Source organism: Sarcophilus harrisii, chromosome X, assembly GCF_902635505.1.
Source record: "Sarcophilus harrisii chromosome X, mSarHar1.11, whole genome shotgun sequence".
Lineage (NCBI taxonomy): Eukaryota > Metazoa > Chordata > Mammalia > Dasyuromorphia > Dasyuridae > Sarcophilus > Sarcophilus harrisii.
In genome coordinates, this window is record NC_045432.1 from 18,821,609 (window position 1) to 18,842,271 (window position 20,663).

Consider the following 20,663-nt stretch of genomic DNA (forward strand, 5'->3'; position numbering starts at 1 on the left):
CGGGGGGCGGGGGGCCGGGACCGCCCCTCCGTCACTCGCTTTACTTTCACACACTTGCACACTTGCACACTCACACTTACGCACACCCTCTCGCACCCGCACCCCGACACCGACACACTCGTGCATCCGTCCATACATACATACATATACACCTCCGCGGGAGGCGGCAGCGGTGGCAGCGGCGGCGCCCGAGCTCCTCTGCCTGAGTGGCTGAAGCCTCCGCCGCCGCCACCGCCGCGTGAGTCCGTGGTCACGTGTTGTTTTGCCTGCTGCCGAGCTCTATGTGTAGTGGGCGGGGGAGGGGGTGAGACGCGCGGAGGGAGCGACCCTTTTCCCCTCGTCCTCCTCCCCTCCGCCCCCTCCGCCCCTCCGGGCCCCTTAAAAGGATCCCGCAGCCCCATGGCGAGTTACTCCGCCGCTGGGGAGCGAGGGGTACGGAGGTGGCGGCCGGAGCGGGAGACTGAGGCTAAGAAGCAGACATCAGCCCCAGTGCCCGGTGGCAGTGGCAGTGGCAGTGAGAGCGGGAGCGGCAGCAGCAGCAGCAGCAGCACCAGCAGCAGCAGCACCAGCACCAACACCAGCAGTAGCAATAGCAGTAGCAGCAGCAGCGGCAGTACCAGTAGCGGCGGCGGCGGCGGCGGCGGCGGCAGCAGAAGCAGAAGCGGCTCCGGCTCCGGCTCGGGCTCCGGCTCCGGCTCGGGCTCCGGCTCCTCCGGCTCCGGCTCGGGCTCCGGCTCGGGTTCCGGCTCCGGCTCGGGCTCCGGCTCCGGCTCCAGCTTTTTTTCAGGCAGCGGCGGCAGCGCCGGCGGCGGGGACATAGGCAGCAGCGGCAGCAGAAGCAAAGGCAGAGGCATCGGCGGCATGTGGAGGGGCGCAGAGGACGGCGCCCGCTGCTGCTCCCCGGATCGCGGGGACCCGGGCCTGAGACAGCTGCTGCAGGCGGCCGGAGCCGATGTCCGCAAATGCGGGTACCTGCGGAAGCAGAAGCATGGCCACAAACGCTACTTCGTGCTGCGGACGGCCAGTCGCCTGGCCCCGGCGCGCCTCGAGTACTACGAGAGCGAGAAGAAGTTCCGCAGCAGCCTTCGCGCCGCGGCGGCGGCGGCCGCCGCCGCCGCTTCGGCCGGCCCCTCGGCGGGCGCGCCCCCCGCCGTGCAGCCCAAGCGCGTTATCCCGCTGTACCAGTGCTTCACGGTGAGCCGCCGAGCCGATGCCAAGCACCGCCACATCGTCGCCCTTTACACCAAGGACGACTACTTCGCCATGGTGGCCGAGAGCGAGCAGGAGCAGGAGAGCTGGTACCAAGCGCTGAGTCTCCTGATGGGCCAGAGCAAGACGCGCAGCTCCGGCACCGGGACCGAGGAAGGCGAAGACGGCACCGCCGGCGGCGGCGACGGCGTGGCCACCGACGAGGGGGGTGCGGCCGGCGGCGGTGCGGCCGCCGGTGCCGCCGCGGGTGCCGGTGCGGCCGCCGGTGCCGCCGCGGGTGAGGAAGACGACGACGAGGACGGAGCCTTCAAGGAGGTGTGGCAGGTGCAGGTGAAACCCAAGGGGCTGGGCCAGAGCAAGAACCTGAGCGGCATCTATCGCCTTTGCCTGTCCAGCAAAGAGGTGCATCTGGTGCGCCTGAACGCCGAGGTGCCCAGCGTGAAGCTGCAGCTGCTCTGCATTCGCCGATGCGGCCACTCGGAGCACTTCTTCTTTCTCGAGGTGGGCAGGTCGTCATCCATCGGCCCCGGGGAGATCTGGATGCAGGTGGAGGACTCGGTGGTGGCTCAGCATATGCACGAGACCTTCCTGGAAACCATGAAAGCCCTCAAGGCCTTCACCGACTTCAGGCCCCGGAGCAAGAGCCAGTCGTCGTGCACCAACCCCATCTCGTTCCTCTCCACCAGGAGGCACCTGGGCTACCTGCAGCCCTGCCTGGGGATGTCCCGCAGGTCCCGCACCGACAGCATGGCCAGCACCCCGCCTTCCTGCAAGGGCGGCACCTACCGATTCCGGACCTCCAGCGAGGGCGAAGGCACCATGGACAGACCCTTCAAAACGGTCACGGGAAGCCTGATGCAGCTGAACCCTGGGCGGATGAACGTGGCCCGGCCCGAAGGCGGCAGGTACGTTCGAGCCGCTCTCCACGCCTGCTGTCACGCTCGCTCTGCCTCCCTGCCCGTGTCTCCCTTTCCCTCGGGGACCAGCCCAGCCCCGGACGGCGTGGCCAGGCCTTCGAGCTCCGTGTGCGGGACCCCTGGCGACGGAAGCGTCGTCTCCGATGACCACGGCCCCAGCCCCGGAGACGTGAGGTATTTCCGACTGAGGAGCAACACCCCGGATTCCGTGGGGCACACCCCACCCATCCGAGAGGAGCACTGTTCCAACGAGTACATGTCCATGAATAAGCAGCGCGCCAGTAGGAGCGCCGGCGGTGAGCATATGGAGGCTGAAAAGTTCTTCAAGAAGAAAACTTTTTCCCTGCCTAAGCCAGCGGCTGTAACCATGCAACAGAAAACAACCCAGACGACTCCCTTCGATGAGGACTGCGCCGGAAACCCCCGGCTGCTCTTTTCCTCCGAGCCCCCGCGGGGCAGAGAGACCCCCAAAGCGGAGCTTGGGGAGAACGGGTCCAATCGGAACCGCGGCAGAAAAAGAGCCGAGGACGACGGCTACATGCCCATGATGCCGGGGGTCGCCGCGCCCCTCAAAAGCAACAGCGATTACTTGCCCATGGCTCCGCGGAGTGCTTCCGCCCCGAAGCCCGGCGCTTCTTGGTCATCCTCTCAGAAGGACTCCCGAGGCTACATGATGATGTTCCCCAGGGCCGTCCCGCCCGCCCCGGGCCGCGGTTCCCGAGGCAGATTCGCTTCCAAGGGAGCCGCTAATCAGGACGACGAGGACAACGAGTACATGGATATGTCCCCGCAGAATCCTCTCCCGCCCAGGCAGTCTCAGGAGGCGAGTTCTGCTCACCCTCCCTCCTTCTCCAAAAGTCTCAGCTCCCTCTTCTCTCTGCCGAAAAGTTTCCGAAGTCTCGGCGAACACCACAACCACGACAGCGATTATGTCCCGATGGCGTCGCCCGGGAGACTCTTAAGCACCGTGTCCGAAAGCGCCCCGAGGGTTAACCAGGAAGCCCCGCCGCCCAAGAGCTCGTCTAAAGCGCCAGCCGCCAAAGCTTCGGACGGGGGCTTCCTGCACCGCAGGGCCGCGAGACCCACCAAACTCCCTCTGGGCTCCAGGGGAAGCAGCGTGCCCAGGATCTACGAGCGGGCCCTGGAAAGGGACAGCCCCGGGGAGTACATCAACATCGACTTCAGCCGAAAAGCGGGCCATGCCCCGTATTCCTTCTCCGCCGGATGCTCCCCGTCTGCGTTCGGCCCCTGCGGGGACCACGCGCACTCCCCCTTCGCCGATTACGTGAGCTTCGCCGTCGATAACAACCCGCTCAACACCGCCAAGGAGATGGTCAATTCCCTGACCCTGTCCGACTCCAAGCCCCCTCGCAGCCAGCCGAGCGCGGGCGGCGCCCGAAGCCCCCTCGGCGCCGCCGCCCGCGCCAGCACCCCGACCAACGCGGACGACGACTACACCGAAATGACTTTCAACCCCGCCGCCGCGACAACCGTGCCTTTAGCCCCCCAGAGCGACGGTCCGGTCAAGATGGACAGCCCCTCTTCGGCCGTAAATCGCCTTCGCATCGCCGACACGTCTCCCGAGGGCAGCACCTCCTCCCTCCCCGACATCAGCCCGGAACCACCAGTTGTACCCAAGGCGGTCCGAGCCGACCCACAGGGCAGAAGGCGCCACAGCTCCGAAACTTTCTCCCAGGAAGGAGCCGGAGCCGCCTCGTCCTCTCTCTTCGCCGATAGCAGATGGCAGAATTCCGCCTCCTTTGACAGCATCTGGTCCAAATCCGGTGAAGGTGCTTCGAACTCCGAGGAGACCAAGATGTCCAGAATCACCTCGGCTGGCTTTCAGAACGGCCTCAACTACATCGCCCTGAATTTACGTGATGCTAAAAGTGGGGCCGGCCCAGCTGCTCCGAATTCTCGCCAGAGGAACGGGGCTCCTGCCGGGGACAGCGGCGCCTATGTCAGCATCTTCTCCAAAGGTGACATCTTCCAGTGTGCTTCTGCGAAAAAAGGTTTGCAACTTTTCCCACTTTTTTCTGGGCTGCCGGGCCGAGGAGGAGCGGGCGATTTTAGGATTGCATTGAGGGGAGAGTTGGAGGTCCTCAGCCTGTCTGGGCGAGATCTGGGCCAGGGGAGTCCCTTGGTGATTTTTGCTAGTGAGAGAGAGGAGATTGAATTCAGGTTGGATTAGGCATTTGCCAGCTGCTCGTCTTGATCACAAAGTCTATTTGTAACTTAAAACAACATGAGAATAGGAAAGACCAGATTCTCAAAATGATTGTAACTCACTTTGAGTCCTTCAGACTCAGGCATATTGTTTGGTTGCCTTTTCTTACAATCGAGGACCCCCCAAAATCAGTTTCAGAAACTTTTTTCAGTTTTAAAATGCTAACTTCTGTTTATTTTCATATTTTAAACATTTGTAGGGGTGTAACAAGGCTCCAGATTATTAAGCAATAATAAGCTCTGTATTTAGCACGGTGTCTGGCACATGGTAGGCGCTTAAGAAATGTTCATTGATTGATTATTGATTTGGGCTGGCTAACTTCTGATGAGAAAGATTCATGATGACAAGCGATCTGTTGTGGGTTTTTTATTCCTGTGCCTTATGAATACAGTAAAAATCCTCATTATTCTCATTGGGAGAGAAAGAAATGTGGGTGATCACTTTGATTTGATTTGATTTTTGCTATGCAATGTGTGTTTTATACAAGATGGAGAATCAGAAGGCCCGGGGCTTTTGTTCTTTTAAAATTCTTTTATTTTATTTTTTTTTTTTTTGCCAAGATTTAGTGGTGTGATTTTGGAAAAGGGACCCAATTGCCCTGTGCCTCAGTTGCCTCATCTGTAAAAGTGGTGATTTCCACTCCCCTATCTCAGATATGAGGTTCAAATAGGTGATTTGAAAGATTCATATGGACAAATGATCTGTTTTTTTTTTTTTCCCTGTAGCTTCTAAATACAGTGAAATCCTCATTATTGTCATTGAGAGAGAAAGAAATGTGGGTAATCAATTTTATTTTTTGGCTGTGGAATGTGTATTTTATACAGGATGGAGGCCTGAGGGGCTTTTCTTTTCTTTTAAAATTCTTTCTTTGCCAATATTTAATGGTGTGATTTTGGAAAAGGCATCTAATTGTTCTGTGCCTCAGTTGCCTCATCTGTAAAAGTGGTAATTTCAACCCCCCCTATCTCAGATATGAGGTTCAAATAGCTGATTTGAAAGATTCATATGGACACATGATTGTTCTGGTTTTTTTTTTCCCCTGTGGCTTATAAATATAGTGAAATCCTCATTATTGTCATTGAGAGAGGAAGAAATGTGGGTAATCAGGTAATCAACTTTATTTTTTTTTGCTGTGGAATATGTGTTTTATGCAGGACTGAAAATTAGAAAGCCTGAGGGGCTTTTTTTTTTCTTTTAAAATTCTTTGCCAATATTTAGTAGTGTGATTTTGGAAAAGTGATCTAACTGTTCTGTGCCTCAGTTGCCTCATCTGTAAAAGTGGTGATTTCAACCCCCCCATCTCAGATATTGAGGTTCAAATGGCTGATTTGAAAAATTCATATGGACAAATGATTGTTCTGGTTTTTTCCCCCCTGTGGCTTCTAAATACAGTAAAATCCTCATTGTCATTGAGAGAGAAAGAAATGTGGGTAATCAGGTAATCAATTTTATTTTATTTTTGCTGGGGAATATGTGTTTTATGCGGGACTGAAAATTAAAAGCCTGAGGGGCTTTTTTTTTCTTTAAAAATTCTTTGCCAGTATTTAGTAGTGTGATGTTCTGTGCCTCAGTTGCCTCATCTGTAAAAGTGGTGATTTCAACCTCCCCTATCTCAGATATGAGGTTCAAATAGGTGATTGGAAAAATTCATATGAACAAATGTTCTGTTTTTTTTTCCTGTAGCTTATAAATACAGTAAAATCCTCATTATTGTCATTGAGAGAGAAAGAAATATGGGTAATCAGGTAATCAATTTTATTTTTTTGCTGTGGAATAATGCTAGTAATAGAAGGTTGAATTTAAGTTGGATTATTCATTTACCAGCGGGTCATCTTGATTACAATTTCTATTTTTTACCTAAAACAATATTAGACCATGAAGGACTAGATTTTTTTATGCAGGATTGAGAATCAGAAAGCCTAAGGGGCTTTTTTTTTTTCTTTTAAAATTCTGTGCCAATATTTAGTGGTGGGATTTTAGAAAAGGGATCTAATTGTTCTGTGCCTCGGTTGCCTCATCTGTAAAAATGGTGATTTCTCCCCCCCCCCCAATCTGGTAAATGAGGTTCAAATGGCTAATTTGAAAGATTCATATGGACAAGTGATTGTTCTGTTTTCTCCCTGTGGCTTCTAAATACAGTGAAATCCTCATTATTGTCATTGGAAGAGAAAGTAATGTGGGTAATCAATTTTATTTGTTTGCTGTGGAATGTGTATTTTATACAGGATGGAGGCCTGAGGGGCTTTTCTTTTCTTTTAAAATTCTTTCTTTGCCAATATTTAATGGTGTGATTTTTGGAAAAGGCATCTAACTGTTCTGTGCCTCAGTTGCCTCATCTGTAAAAGTGATGTTTTCACCCCCTCATCTCAGATAAGAGATTCAAATGGCTGATTTGAAAGATTTATATGCACAAATGATTGTTCTGTTTTTTTTCCTGTGGCTTCTAAATACAGTAAAATCCTCATTATTGTCATTGAGAGAGAAAGAAATGTGGGTAATCAGGTAATCAATTTTATTTTCTTTTTGCTGGGGAATATGTGTTTTATGCGGGACTGAAAATTAGAAAGCCTGAGGGGCTTTTTTTTTTTCTTTTGAAATTCTTTGCCAGTATTTAGTAGTGTGATTTTGGAAAAGGGATCTAACTATTCTGTGCCTCAGTTGCCTCATCTGTAAAAGTGGTGATTTCCCCCCCCCCCCATCTCGGATATGAGTTTCAAATGGCTGATTTGAAAGATTCAGATGGACAAGTATTGTTATGTTTTTTTTTCCCCTGTGGCTTCTAAATACAGTAAAATTCTCATTATTGTCATTGGGAGAGAAAGAAATGTGGGTAATCAATTTTATTTTTTTGCTGTAGAATGTGTGTTTTATACAGGATGGAGAATCAGAAGGCCCGAGAGCTTTTTTTTTTTTCTTTTAAAATTCTTTCCTTGCAATATTTAGTGGTGTGATTTTAGAAAAGGGACTTAACTGTTCTGTGCCTCAGTTGCCTCATCCATAAAAGTGATGATTTCCACCACCACCCCCCACCTCAGATATGAAAATCAAATGAGATATGGATGTTATTTGAAAAATTAAAACAATGCTATCATCCTATGTCTAGGTGGTTTTCTGACTGAGTATGTAGACTGGTCATCTGGAAAACTTCAAACAAAATAATGAAGCTATACTGGGAAGATTTTACTTAGGCTTTCTAGTTTTCCCATCCTGTCCTCCTAGCTCAGCACACTCCATGCTTGCTGGCAATAGATTACTCTTTTCACAGGCATCAGTCTATGAACTGTTCTCGTTGGCTCATCCTGCAAGAGGAAAGATGGTTAAGGGTTTAGATTTCAAAAGGCTTCCCTGCAGGCTGCATGTAAAGTAAATAGAAGGGAGTAGGAGATGTTGAGACGTCAATAGAGCAGTGAAGGCAGAGTCAAACTTGAAAGCTTGACTTGCCAGTGGATCAATGTGGATAATTGGAAAAGGGCTTGTGTTCTCTTCAGTGTTACCACATCACAATCTGTCAATTAATCAGTGAGATGATAGGCATATATACATACGCAAATACATTTGTGGATTTCAAGTTTATAAAGCCCTGGACATACATTATCTCATTTGTTCCTCACAAAAACTCTGAGGTAGCTCCTCAAGGTAAAATCACTTATGCCTGAAGGCATTTTAGAGATTATTTAATCCAACCACTTCATGTCACAGATGTGGAAACTGAGGCCCAGACAGGTAATGATTTGCCCAACCCTGAAAGGGCAGCAAACGTCAGAGCCAATATTGAAATCCAGGTCCTCTGACTAAGCTCATGCTCTTTGGTCCACTGGACCACTCTAGAATTCTTTCCCCCATTCTCCAGCTGAGGAGACAGGCTGAGAGACTTTAAGAAGCTTGCCTGTGGTCACTCAGCTAGTAAGTGTCAGGTGGGAGAGCAGCCAAAGTCTTTCCTGACCCCATCTGGCACTTTTTGTACTACGCCACATTAGCAAGATGTGATTTTTCAAGTAGTTTTCGTTCTCTTGCTTTCTTTTGTTTACAAAATTTTTTAAGGAGGGGAAATGGCTGAAATCCAGCAGTTTTTATAATAGAAAGCCCCTTTGCTTATGGTTTTAGCTTTGTTTGACTTGCGGTATGCTCTTGTGAGATAAGTACTGTTCCAGACAGGTAGAACATGTCAGGTACTGAGAACGTTTACCTTCTTTTTTTAGGGGTGCTTTCCCCCTATGCACAGAATTAAAAAAAATTAGTATACACAAATCAGATTGGGAAAGCAGATGATTTAAATGATGATACTTAGCAAGGAAAAATGCTCTCGAGTAAACCAGAGGATTCTGGGCAGGGCTTTTGGGTAGATTTTAAATGATTTTGATTTGGATATTATTTCTTGGGAACTCAGTTTTTGTACACAGCAAGAGAGGAGTTGGCAATTTCAGTGGTATACCATTAGATTTATTACTGAAGCGCTTGGGTAAGGATTTAATATTTAAATCTTCCTATTCCCTCCCGGTGTTCTGAGACATCCCCGGGTTCACCTGTTGAGAAAAAGGTTGTTTAGAAGAAGTTTGTAGGGAATGTCTATTGATTCTTGCTTGCAGATTTTTTTTTCTTTTTTTAAGTGAAATGCATTTTCCTGACTGAGAAAAATCTGAACTTGATGCTCAGAGGATAAAATGAGGAGATTCACAATTTTACTCGGGTTGAAGTTTCAACAGATTTCATAGAATCACAGAATCTGAGTTACAGAAGGACCTTAGAAGCTCACTAGTCTGGCTTGTATTTGAAGTGGTCCTTCTAAGTGATATCTATCAAATGGTCATCTGGCCTTGGCTAGAACAGATATCTGTGTTAATGGGAACCTTGGTCTCGGTGGAGAATGGAAGAATGGAACACAAACTCTGGAGCTGGTGGATGTGGGTTCCAGTCCCATCTCTGATGCTTATTACCTGGGTGATCTTAGGCAAGTCAGATCACCTCCCTGGGCCTCAGTTTACCTCATCTGTAAAGCAAGAGGGTGGAGTCAGATATCCTCTAAGATTCCTTCCAGCCCTAAGATTTAGGAGGCCCTTTCATTTGGGGCTAGGGTTTAGAGGTTGGGAAGGGGGAGAAAAGCCATCCTTTTTATCAAGCTTATGTTGTCTCTTTTCAGCTTTTATGCATTTTTCTCAGTTCTTTCCTCTAAAGTCGGCCAAAACAAATTTAATCCTCTTCCCTATTGAAGACAGCTATCAGTTTTCTCACCTGCGCCTCATATGGCATAAATTTAAGCCCTTTTACTCTCCTGGTTGTCTTCCTGTGCACCAGTTTATCGGTCATCTTCCTGAAATGTGGTACCTAGAGGTAAACTGTATATAGTCTAGCCAGGGCAGAATATTAACAGAACAGTCATTTGTCCAGACCTGGACTCTATTCCTCTATCATGCAATCCAAATTGGCATTAGGGCTCTCTGTGTTGCCTTAGCTGGCCACACCTTTTTTTAATTTGAAATACTTATGGGGTTGATTTTTTTCTGTACTCCAAATATATGTATCTAAATTAAATGGCATCTGCTAAAATTCCCAAGATTTTACAAGATCTGTAGATTATATTTCTTGCAAAAATGATTGGTCTTGATGAAGTGAATCCCATGTTTTCATAGCTCAAATCTATAGCCCTGGTAGTCTTATCAGGATGCAGAGGTGCTTGATATATTAGGTACTGCAATGGATAACAAGGTCTGGCAGGTTCTAGTTCTTTGGAAGATGACATATATGGGTTTGGTTAAGGATTTGGCACACTAGGTTTGTCTCAAGGTGGTGAAGTGTTCAGGGGTAGGAACATAAGAAGGCTTTTTATCAGAGTGCAGAGGCATTACCATTTGTTTCAGGGGAATGACCACTTCACCAGGAGCCGTCCAAGTACATAGCCCTTGAACAAAGTTTCTCCTTGTAAGATGGGACGCACAAAAGGGTACCCCATTTTACAGATGAGGAAACTTAAACTAAGGTTAAATGACTTGCCTACAGCTAATAAATTGTTACAATTGAGATTCAAACTCGAGTCTCTTAATTCCCCAAGACCAATATTCTGCTCCCCATGCTACAGGGTGGTGGGGGGAAAGGGGGTACAATGTAAAGATTTGATGCATGAAATTACTTTAGATTTTTGTGCAAATGAATGTGATAATGTTGATTGCATAAATTGTAAATGTGGTGATACCTTGCTTGAAAGTGAGTTTTAAGAAGCCTTTTTATTTTCAGAGAATCCAAATGAAAACATTCTTGACCACAGTCTTTAGGTAAAAAATATTAAAGCTCTTAGAAAGCAAAAGTTCAGAATCATTTTTTCTGGGCTTCTCTCTCTGTCTTCCTGGCTATTTACAGTGGCTTCAGAAGAGTACTCTCACTCCCTATATAATCTTAGGCCAGTCACTTCCCTCTCTGGGGGTCTTGGGTTCAACAATGAAAAGATTGGATTCGCTGGCTTCCATCTCTAGCTAAAACTATGAGAAGAGAAGAAAAATAAAAAATAAGCTATAGCTATTACCTTAAACCAGGAAAAATCTTGGTGTTAAGTATGTCAAATGTTCATTTTGATCGCTTTCTCTAGAATATTTAACCTACATCTGAACTAAAATTCTCTCATAGCCAAAGTTACACTTCCCAATCTGTTTGATTTGTCGAATGGATATCTAAGTATTTTAAACTGTTTTACATGGTCTGTTTATAACCTCAAAAGGCAAAGCATGCCCGTGAAATATTGAGACTGATGTTCTGGGGTGGCTGATGGAAATTAGCCTTGATGCTTTATAGTCAACTATTGAAAATCACCCCTCACAATCGTCTTAAAATGTATGCATATTTAAAAAATAAAATGTAGGCATATTACCATCTCCAGTCTATTTGGAAGATCTTTCATGGAGGATTTATGGAAGGAAATGTTCAGTCCCCGTAGATATGGTTTCACTGATAGAAGTACTACCCACATCAGTGAGATCCCGGATCCATCAAAACCTGAGTGGATAATTATATTTATTTTTTCAAACCAACTAAAGAGAGACCTAGAAATATTATCTGGCCTTACTCTTTACAACAGAATTTAAATTAAATGACCCCAAAGCATTTATTATCTTGAATAGTCTTTTTAATATCTAAAACAACTAGATTGTAATTCAAGCACTTGAAAAATTTTCATTTCTAATGTGGTCATCCACACTATTGAACCCAGTGTTCTTGTGCCTTTTATGTCCTGATATGGTATAGAACCAGTAGTTTCAAACAATATGAACTAGAAAATCCTCTGCATTTTCCATCCTCATCTGAGAATAATGAAAAGTTATTCTTATAAAGAGCAAGAGAACTGATCAAACGAGACAGTAGTGAATATGACATTTTTTGTATATTCCAATGGATCTCTAATCTCATTAATGTGGTATTCCTTCCAACAGTGTAAATGATAATTATCCACAATTATCTGTCTTAGACAATATTTGTCTAAATTCTCCCCTAAGTTCACAATGGATCCACCCAACCTGTTCTTCATTCTCTCTTGACACATTGCAAGGATACTAAAAGAGTGTGCAGGTTTTCCATAGATTGATCTCTTGCCATGTAAAGAGTCCATCTGTTTTTTTTTTAGATCATACATTTCTTTGAAATCCTTGTTTGTAAGGTGCTGCAACCTGCTCACATTTACCTTGCACTTCTCAGCTGCCTTTTGGGATAATCTTTCCCCATCCGTTTTCATGAGATTTACACACAAATTGCTCTTGGTTGCAGAGTACTCTCCTTTGCAAATAAGTCAGTTGTTTGCAGACTAAGGCAGTTTTTCAGTTATTTTGGACTCTTCGTTATGGCTCCGGGTTTTATCAGTGAAACCTCTGGATGTAATTGTAATCAATGTCAATGTCCTTTACTCCATCCTTTTCCCATTTTTCATCAATAACTTATTTAAATAGGTCAGGATAGTTTCAATTTGAGTGGTGTATATTTTTTCTCATTCTTATTTTTTTTTTCTAGCTTTGTTTTAATTTTGATGTTTGCTTTAACAAGCCAAGAGAATGACTTCTCACCGACAACTAATTCAGTGATGACTCTCCCATAGGTAACAAATCACATCCTGTCTCATTAAATCTAATCAATTTCTTTTGTATATATGTGTGATTCAGTGCCCACCATTTATCTTTATCATTTATCATTTGTTTTTCCCCAGGAAAAAAATGTATTTATGTGAGGTATAGGTGTGAGGCTTGTGTCATCTCTAAGCCTTTGAGCATTCTTATTACTTCTTCCTGAACCTTATTTCCAACATGATTTTTTTTCCATCCTCACTTCAAACTTGTCCCCCCCTCCCCAGCCCCGCTCTTTTTATTGAAGGGAAAAAAGTAAGATCTTTAAAATCAATATTCAAGTCAATAAAATATCAGAAGTAAAGTGGAAGTATTTAATATTTGATTTAAAATGTGGTTCATTACATTCCTGGCTAATGAAATTTTGTACAGGTCAAATCCTGTCACAGTGGAGTATAATGGCAGTGTCAAATTGCTTTCTCCGTGCTAGATTTATTCACTAGAAATACCAGTACAACAAAAGTCTCACTGTAGCAAAGATTCTAAGCCCAAATTGATAGCCTATTAATTTCAGACTATAGTCCATAAAACAAAATAATTTTGACAGTGTCTTTATTGTGAGGTATTTGAGTTTAAGCCAGTTTTAAAGGAGTACTTCATCTTTTTAAGAGTACTTGTAGGAAAATATGTGTTTTACGATATTCCGGGGGAAAGACTTGGGCCAGTCTTCCCACTACCATTCCCCCCACACACATACACACACACACACACACACACACACACACACACACACACACACACACACACCAAAAAAAAAAACTAAACTAAAAACTAACATTTACTTTGGAGGAAAAAAAGAATTTATTTTTAGTCCCTGACAAGAGTTGGCAAATTTTCATGGTCAGCCAAACTCCAGATCCTATGCCACTTGACTCTCCCCAATGCCAGGCTTTGTAGCATTGACACTCCCTGCCTGGCCCGTGCACATGCCTTGTGGCCTGAAGCAGCAGTTTTTTCTGAGGGAGCTTCAGGAAGATCCTTGGAGCATGGAGTGAGTAACCCCACCCCGCCCCAGGTAGCTTTCAAGGGGCTTTTTGACAAGTTAGTAGGATCTGGAGGGAGCTGTCATTTAGATAGATGTTCCCCAGTTTAGGGGGCCGTGGGAGACCCACAGCTTCTCAGGTATCGGAACATACCAGCTACAGGTGAAGAGACATTCACTAATCTTTGTCTGCCAGGAATCATGCATTGCTGCTAGAAGCTGGGAGTCGCTCGAATTTGCCCAGGGATCTTTGTCTAGTTGGACTTACCTGGTTGCTATAGTGATAAGAGAAGACATTCACTAAGGTTTGCAGAATGCTTTACATATTTTTTTATTTAATCCTCACAATGCCAGGAAGGTATCACCACTATTGCTCAGATGAAGAAAAATAGACTGGGGAAAATTAAATGATTTTTCCATGTCGCAAAATCAGCATTTGAACCCAGGACTTGACTCTAACCCATTTCACTATTATACCACCCTGACAGTTTCAGTCTTGCTAGTGAGGTAGAGAGCTTTTCTCAGTCTTTCTCAAGTATCCCAAGGACACATCCACTAGCTGTGAATTCTAGTTGTAGCTAGTTGGATAAAGTCCTTTCCTACCTCCTGGAAGCCATCAACATTTTTTTGAACAGAAGTGCTCTCAAGCTGTTGGCAGAGATTCTCACACTGCTTCTGTTGCTCAAAAGGAGGGTGGCAGTGAGGTGGAGTGGAGAGTCAAGAAAAGCCCCTAGCAAAACTTGTAGGGTCACTATTATCTCCCCCCCCCCCGAAAAGATGAACATGGAGCCATGATGAAATGGCCCATGAAGACTAAGGCTTAGTGATTGCTATTACATTGTTGACTTCAGTCCTTCCATTCCAACAACTGGGAATGTTTTGATATAATGGAAATAATGGAAAAGGACCCGGTGGAGGGGGCAAGTACAGCGATTCCTCGCAGCTGCACTCTGAAGGGATCACCTGAGAACTATCACCACAATCAGGCTTTTAATTGTAGCAAAAAGATTTGACCTATAGAGGAACTGAGAGCTTTAAAGCTAGCTTGTGCAAGAGATCTCTCATCTTCCTTTCTGTTAAGTGTGGCTAATTGGGTCCACCTAGAGACTTTCAAGTGGAAAGTAAATAAAACAGAAGTCAGTAGCCTATAGTAAGCAAGGATGTCATAACTCAAGTCGCTTTGTCCTCAATTACTGTAGCCAAGTTTTCAAGGTCTATTATCACAAGTTAGTTAATATTCCTTGTTGGGTTTTGAGACATCACACTGTTGAACATAGATAATATGAAGGGAACAGGCTTTTCTCCTACTTTTCAGTTTTACCTAGCCTGAGGTCAGAGGATGACAGGTAGAAGGAATAAAGGTGTAGCAATAGGAACTCCACTATTGTTTTGAAAAGCGAACTTGCTTTTGACAGGCACGCAAAGTGGATTTTATATATTTTGAAAATTAAAATCTGCCCTTTTTGGACATGATAGTTTAGCTGAAAACCGGTTTGATGTTTTCATACGTCATAAGATTGTATAAACATAACTGACCGATTTTATTGGCAGCATTGGAAAACATTTTTGTGCCAGTACGTCAAACCTGTGGTAAGAATTATTCCAATATATGTTGCTATGCTTTTGGGCTATTAGAACCCTTGGGGTTCTGGACTGGGGTGAAAAGTGTGATTTTTCTTACCCTTTCTATAGGGTTCAAATGTGTGAATTAGAGAAAACCCAGTTTTGACCAGTGACATTTTATTAGGCTGTCAAAATATATTTGATCAAATTACTAGAATAATGTATGTTCTCTAGAAACTTAAGTGTTCTCCAGTAATTCTGCCTAGATTGTGTATAATTCTGTTATTCATCTTCCTTTTGAAATATAAAAGGAACGCTTTAGCAATTAGGACTTTAGAAGTTCTTTTATGTGTAGACATATAAACTAAGCTTGATTGTAAACTCCAGTTTTTGATCAGTGGTCCTTTTAGAGGCTGTGATTCCACTTCTGGCTTCTGAAATGTGGAGCTAAGAACAATGGGGAGAAACTGTGGATTCAGACCCAAAAGAAGGAAATCCTTCTAACGAAAAAACCTGACCAGAGGTGGCTTGGGATGCCTTTGAATTTCCAGATTGATTCTTCTGGTGGAAATCTTTAAGCAGAAATTAGATGATTTTAGGGAGCAGGTAGGTGGCTCTGTAGTGAATCGAACACAAGCCCTGGAGTCAGGGAGACCCGACTTCAAATCCAACCTGAGATTTTAATTAGCTAGGTGACCCCGGGCATGTCATTTCACCTTGTTTGCCTCAGTCTTCTCATTTGTAAAAATGAACTGCAGAAGAAAATGGCAAAGCATTCTGGTATCTTTGCCCAGAAAATCCCAAATGGGGTCACCCAGAATTGGACACGCTCGAACACCAAAAGATGTTGTCGAGGGAAGTCCTGTCTGGGTGTGATTTGATCTCTGTTAATTCTCTTCCATCTTCAGGATCCTTTATGCTTCTATGCCAATAAATTGCTTTGGGCATCTTTTACTGGACAAAGATGTCTGGAAAGGGACCGATAGTTTCCTAACTTACCTTAGCTAGAAAGGCAGACATGTTCCGACAGGTCTCCTCCCTGTCCCCCAGACATGACATGGTGATTCCTACCTCCCTGCCTTTTCCTTGCCCAGAACATGCATTCCATTCTTTTCTCCCTACCTCGAGCCTCCCTGTCTGAGTCATAGCTCAAATCCTATCTCTTCCATGAGCCAAAACTCATCTCCCCCTTCTTCGAATTCTTATAATGCTTATTGTCTGTACCACATAGTTTAGGGCATAATTATATTCTGTTTGGTGGCAATAGTGTTATTCACAGATGTTGATTTTTTTTTTCTGTTTGTTTTTCCAATTAGATTTATAATTGTGTAGACATTAGGTAGTCAAATGATAATTGTTTATATTCTTCATAGCCTGGAATCGTGAGTGCTTGTGATGATTATAATAATAATAGCTAACATTTCAGGTTTGCCAAGTACTTTTACATGTGTTATCTCATTCGATCCTCACAACTCTAGGTTACAATAATCCCCATTTTACAGAAGAGAAAGCTCATGCATGGAGAAGTTAAGTGACTTGCCCAGGGCAACACAGCTAGTGTCTGAGGAAGGATTCGAATTTGGGGTGGGTGGGTCGGGGCCCAGAGTCCCAAGGCCAGTGTTAGACCATCCAGCTGACCACGGCTCACTGTTATCTAGTGCTTTACCCTGGATAAAATATTTTCCTTGCAACAACCCCGGGAAATAGGGAAGAATCTTTGTTGTTTTTACAAATGGGGAAACTGAGGCTTACAGACTTTGAATGGGTTAGCCAAGATTCTGTGGATAGTAAACAAGCTAAAGTTCAAACCTGGATCTTCTGGCTTCGGGCACAGGGTTGTTTCTACTGTGCTGGGATGCTTCTCCTATTTACATGGTAGGTGTTCATTAATTATTTGTTGAATGGATAAACAAACGATGACTGAAGACAGTTTGAGACTAGCCAGGTTGCTAATTGCTACATCTTCGATGGGAACAATATATGAGGCAGGCCAGGTTTGAGCACGTTACAACTCTTTGGGATATTGTATTATTTCCATTTTATGTAGGATTTTTAAAAACTGATTTTTGAATATGTCACTGTTATTTGTACAATCAGAATTATTTCTTGTTGTATTTTAAAATACTACTTTAGCAGTGTGCCAAATTCAGGTTATATCCAAGGGCCAACTTTGTATACTGGCATTTGGGACTCAAAATTCAGATTCTTTCAAGAAATGAGAGACCAGAGTATCTGAGTTCCATTCCTAGCTCTGCAAACTCACTACCTCTTTATCTCTTTTGGCTTGTTTCCTTAGGGGCAAAATGAAGGACATGGCTTAAAGTTCCCTTTTAGCTCTAAAGCTGTGATCCTAGAATACCTAGAGAGCAACAGGTTAAAGATCTGCTGTTTGAAATGTGAGAGCAGAAAAGACAAGGGCAAGCTGATGCTGCTTGTAAACTATAGATTAGGAGAGAAACTACGCCCATTTCATTGTTTACCAGAATCCTCCTGGCTGACGCTTGGAAGCATCTTTTCTACAGTGATGTCAAAATCAAATTGAAACAGGGGCCATTAAGCCACACTAAAGATTCCTTTGGACCGTGTATTAGTTTTTAAATATTATAATATAATCTGATAATTTAAATATTATAATATAATAAATAAATAAATAGCAATTATTTATCATATTTTGATTTATTTTGTTAAACTTTTCCCAATGCTATTTTCATCTGATTCTGGCTTGCTGGAGAGTAGCTGCTGTGTTTAATGTCTCTGGTTTAAAGCAGTGAGGGTCATGTAGCCAGTATATGTCAGTCAGGACTTGAACCCAGATCTGCATGGCTTCCAAGCCAGATTTCTAGCCATTATGCCACTTTACTGCTAACGTTATTGCTAGAAACATATCCACACATTTTATGGTCCCCATATCTGCAGAGAAAGGAGACTTTTTAAGTCCTCAGTAGCTTTGTCTAGACCTGCTGGAGGAGTAACATTAGTTATTTCAGGGTCCCCAGTCTCCTCCAGTACTTTCTCCCTGCCTCTGGGATAAAATAGAAATCCCTCTGTTGTAACATTTAAAGTACTTCATGATATGGCCCCAAACTCTCTTTCCCCTCATTGCCTTTCATGCTACTCCCCTTTATACATCACTTTGGCTTTCGAGCCAAGCTCTCTGGCTCATGTCACATTCTACCATCATTCCTTGATATAGACTGTCCGCCTTGCTTGCAGAGTTCCCTCTTCTCACCTCCAAATTCATTCATTTCTCTGTATTTTGTATTACTTTCTCTACCCACCTGCCCACATACCAGAATCCTTAGTGCCTGGCATATAGTAGCCACTTAATACATATCTATTGAATTTCATAGAAATCACTTCTTGAGCTTTACAGATATTGCTTTTGGCATAATTCCTGTGAAACACACACACACTCGGAGGACTTTTTGAGAATTGTAGTAACCATGTAAAAACTTATCTCATAAAATTTAAATTGTACAGTAAAACAAAACAAACAAAACAAAAACAAAATGACTTCTTGGCTATTGTCCAAATGTGTGGCCAGCCCTTGTTATCCCCAATAAAACTATGGGTAATCCAGAGGTCGCTCATTCCAAAGTCTAATACTGATCTATAGTTTTTACAGCAAATTTATATTTCCTCTGCATTAATCCGGGGCTTTGAATTGTGGTCTCCTCTATTTGTTATAGCCTTTTTGTAAGCCACAGGGCTACTTTACACCACAACCAAATCACCGAATGTGTGCTAAGAGGCAGAAGAAAGCTGACATGGGTTGAAACATTTTCTCTGGATGATCAATAAAGCAATCTGTGCACAGATAACCAAGAGTTGACTGTTCATCACAGCTTAAGATTGAATTACAGCTAATGTCTGCAGTGAGTTAAAGTAATGAATTGTTTCTGTTTACTTTCTCATAGTAAAGCTAATTATTTAAGTAATGAATTCTATCATCTTCTGAGTGCTTATTACGGGAAGGTATATTTCCTAGCCTTGAATGGCCAGTGGAAATGTATGCTTTGTTCAATGCGAGCATACTTATTTATTATGAACAAGTAAGGTAGATGCCAAGCGGTTAGTCTTGTTACCCAAACACTTGAATTCTTTTGTTGATTTACCTTCATTGTAGACATTATCCAGAATGAATTATTTTTTTGTTTTCTTTTTGCTTTATGTCATACGAATATTTAATGACATTAGAAACTAGATCGCATGTCTTCACATTACCAATAGGTTTTCCCTACTACATTATATTTTTAAAACTAAATACAATTTAAGAACTAATAAGCATTTATTTTCTTTATTTCCCACACTTACTAGAAAAAAAGCTTGCAACACATTTCAGAAACAAGCAAACAAATTCCCATTTGGGCCATATCTGAAAATTAATGTTTCATCTTGAATATCTATTCCTTCAACTCTCTGTTACATCCTTCATCCTCACTCCTTTGGAATCATGATGGATTTTAAGTTTCTCAAAGTTATTTGTTTTTATAATACTTGTGTTATCGGTATCATTTGTTCTCTTGATTGTAATCATTTCACCTCACATCTCTTTACACAAGTCTTTCCAGATTTCCAAGAAACCATCTCCTTCATTGTTTTTTAAGGTATGATAGTATGTCATCGTATCCGTGTGTTGTAATTTGTTTGGCTGTTATCAAACTGTTGGGTATCCCTTTATGTGATAGTTGTTCTTGAAACTACTAGTTTCTTTATGTTCTAGTTCTTTAGAAACTACTGCTATAAATAGTGCTGTACATATAGAATCTTTTCTGTTCTCTTTGAGTTCTGTATGGAACTTTATTGCCCATTAAAATTCTTCCAAGTCAAAAATTGGGGAGCTATTAAACAGGTGACCTTAATTCCATTGCAAAATACAGAATTCATTCTTGGTGGCTTATATATCTTTAGTTGTCTTTTTGTTCCCATTTTTCAAAATTAAGTAAAAGCCAACCCTTCCTGACCATAGATAGTAGGTGGTCAGTATTCAAGCTCAGAAGAAAACCATTGTTATATATCTAGATGTTAAGCGAATAGACATGGCCACTGAGTAGATTGAGGGTTGCAAACCTCATCCATTTTTCCTTTAGATTCTTTTTCTTAGCTCATCATAGAACTGCTATTCAACTTACCCCTCCCTTCACTGGTAGGCTATCCCAGACCTCATCTGGAAGTACCCAAAAGGACATTTCCCTTTCCCAGATAGACTGAATCCCCTCTCTACTTTGCCTCTCAGACCCAGTACCCACTGCCCCTGTGGATCAGATAGCTTGATCTTTAAAGGACTTTCAGGTCATGCCATGAATCCTACAGCTGCATTCTGATAGCTTCCAGGCCTTTCCATCGTCCTGCTACTGAACTTCTTCCTCAGTTGGATGGCAAGCTCCTTGAGAACAGGGAATGTCTTTTTTTTCTATTTTTAATCCAGTGCTTAACACATAGTAAGCATTTAATCATTCGTTGTGATTCATTCTTAAATAGTTAATATTTGGGGAGATTTTCTCAGCAGAAGGAAACCACACTTGTATTTATTTCTCATATGAGGAACCCCTTCCATCTTGCAGATTGGCATTTATTCTGCAATTTATAATCCTAGAGAGTTGTCTGGGACTTTTGTAGAGTCACACAGCAAGGATATAAGAGAGGTGATACTCAAATCCAGGTCCTCC

General features: G+C 43.7%; 1 protein-coding gene across 1 annotated transcript in view; it reads left to right on the forward strand.

The window, feature by feature from the left end:
• Positions 1-399: 399 nt before the first annotated feature.
• The window catches only part of IRS4 (insulin receptor substrate 4), a 36,730-nt gene continuing 16,466 nt past the window's right edge, over positions 400-20,663 (forward strand). The window contains exons 1-2 of the mRNA XM_031945047.1: positions 400-619; positions 701-4,138. Of these exons, the coding sequence (XP_031800907.1) occupies positions 400-619; positions 701-4,138 (3,658 nt within the window). The remainder of the gene's footprint in view (positions 620-700; positions 4,139-20,663) is intronic.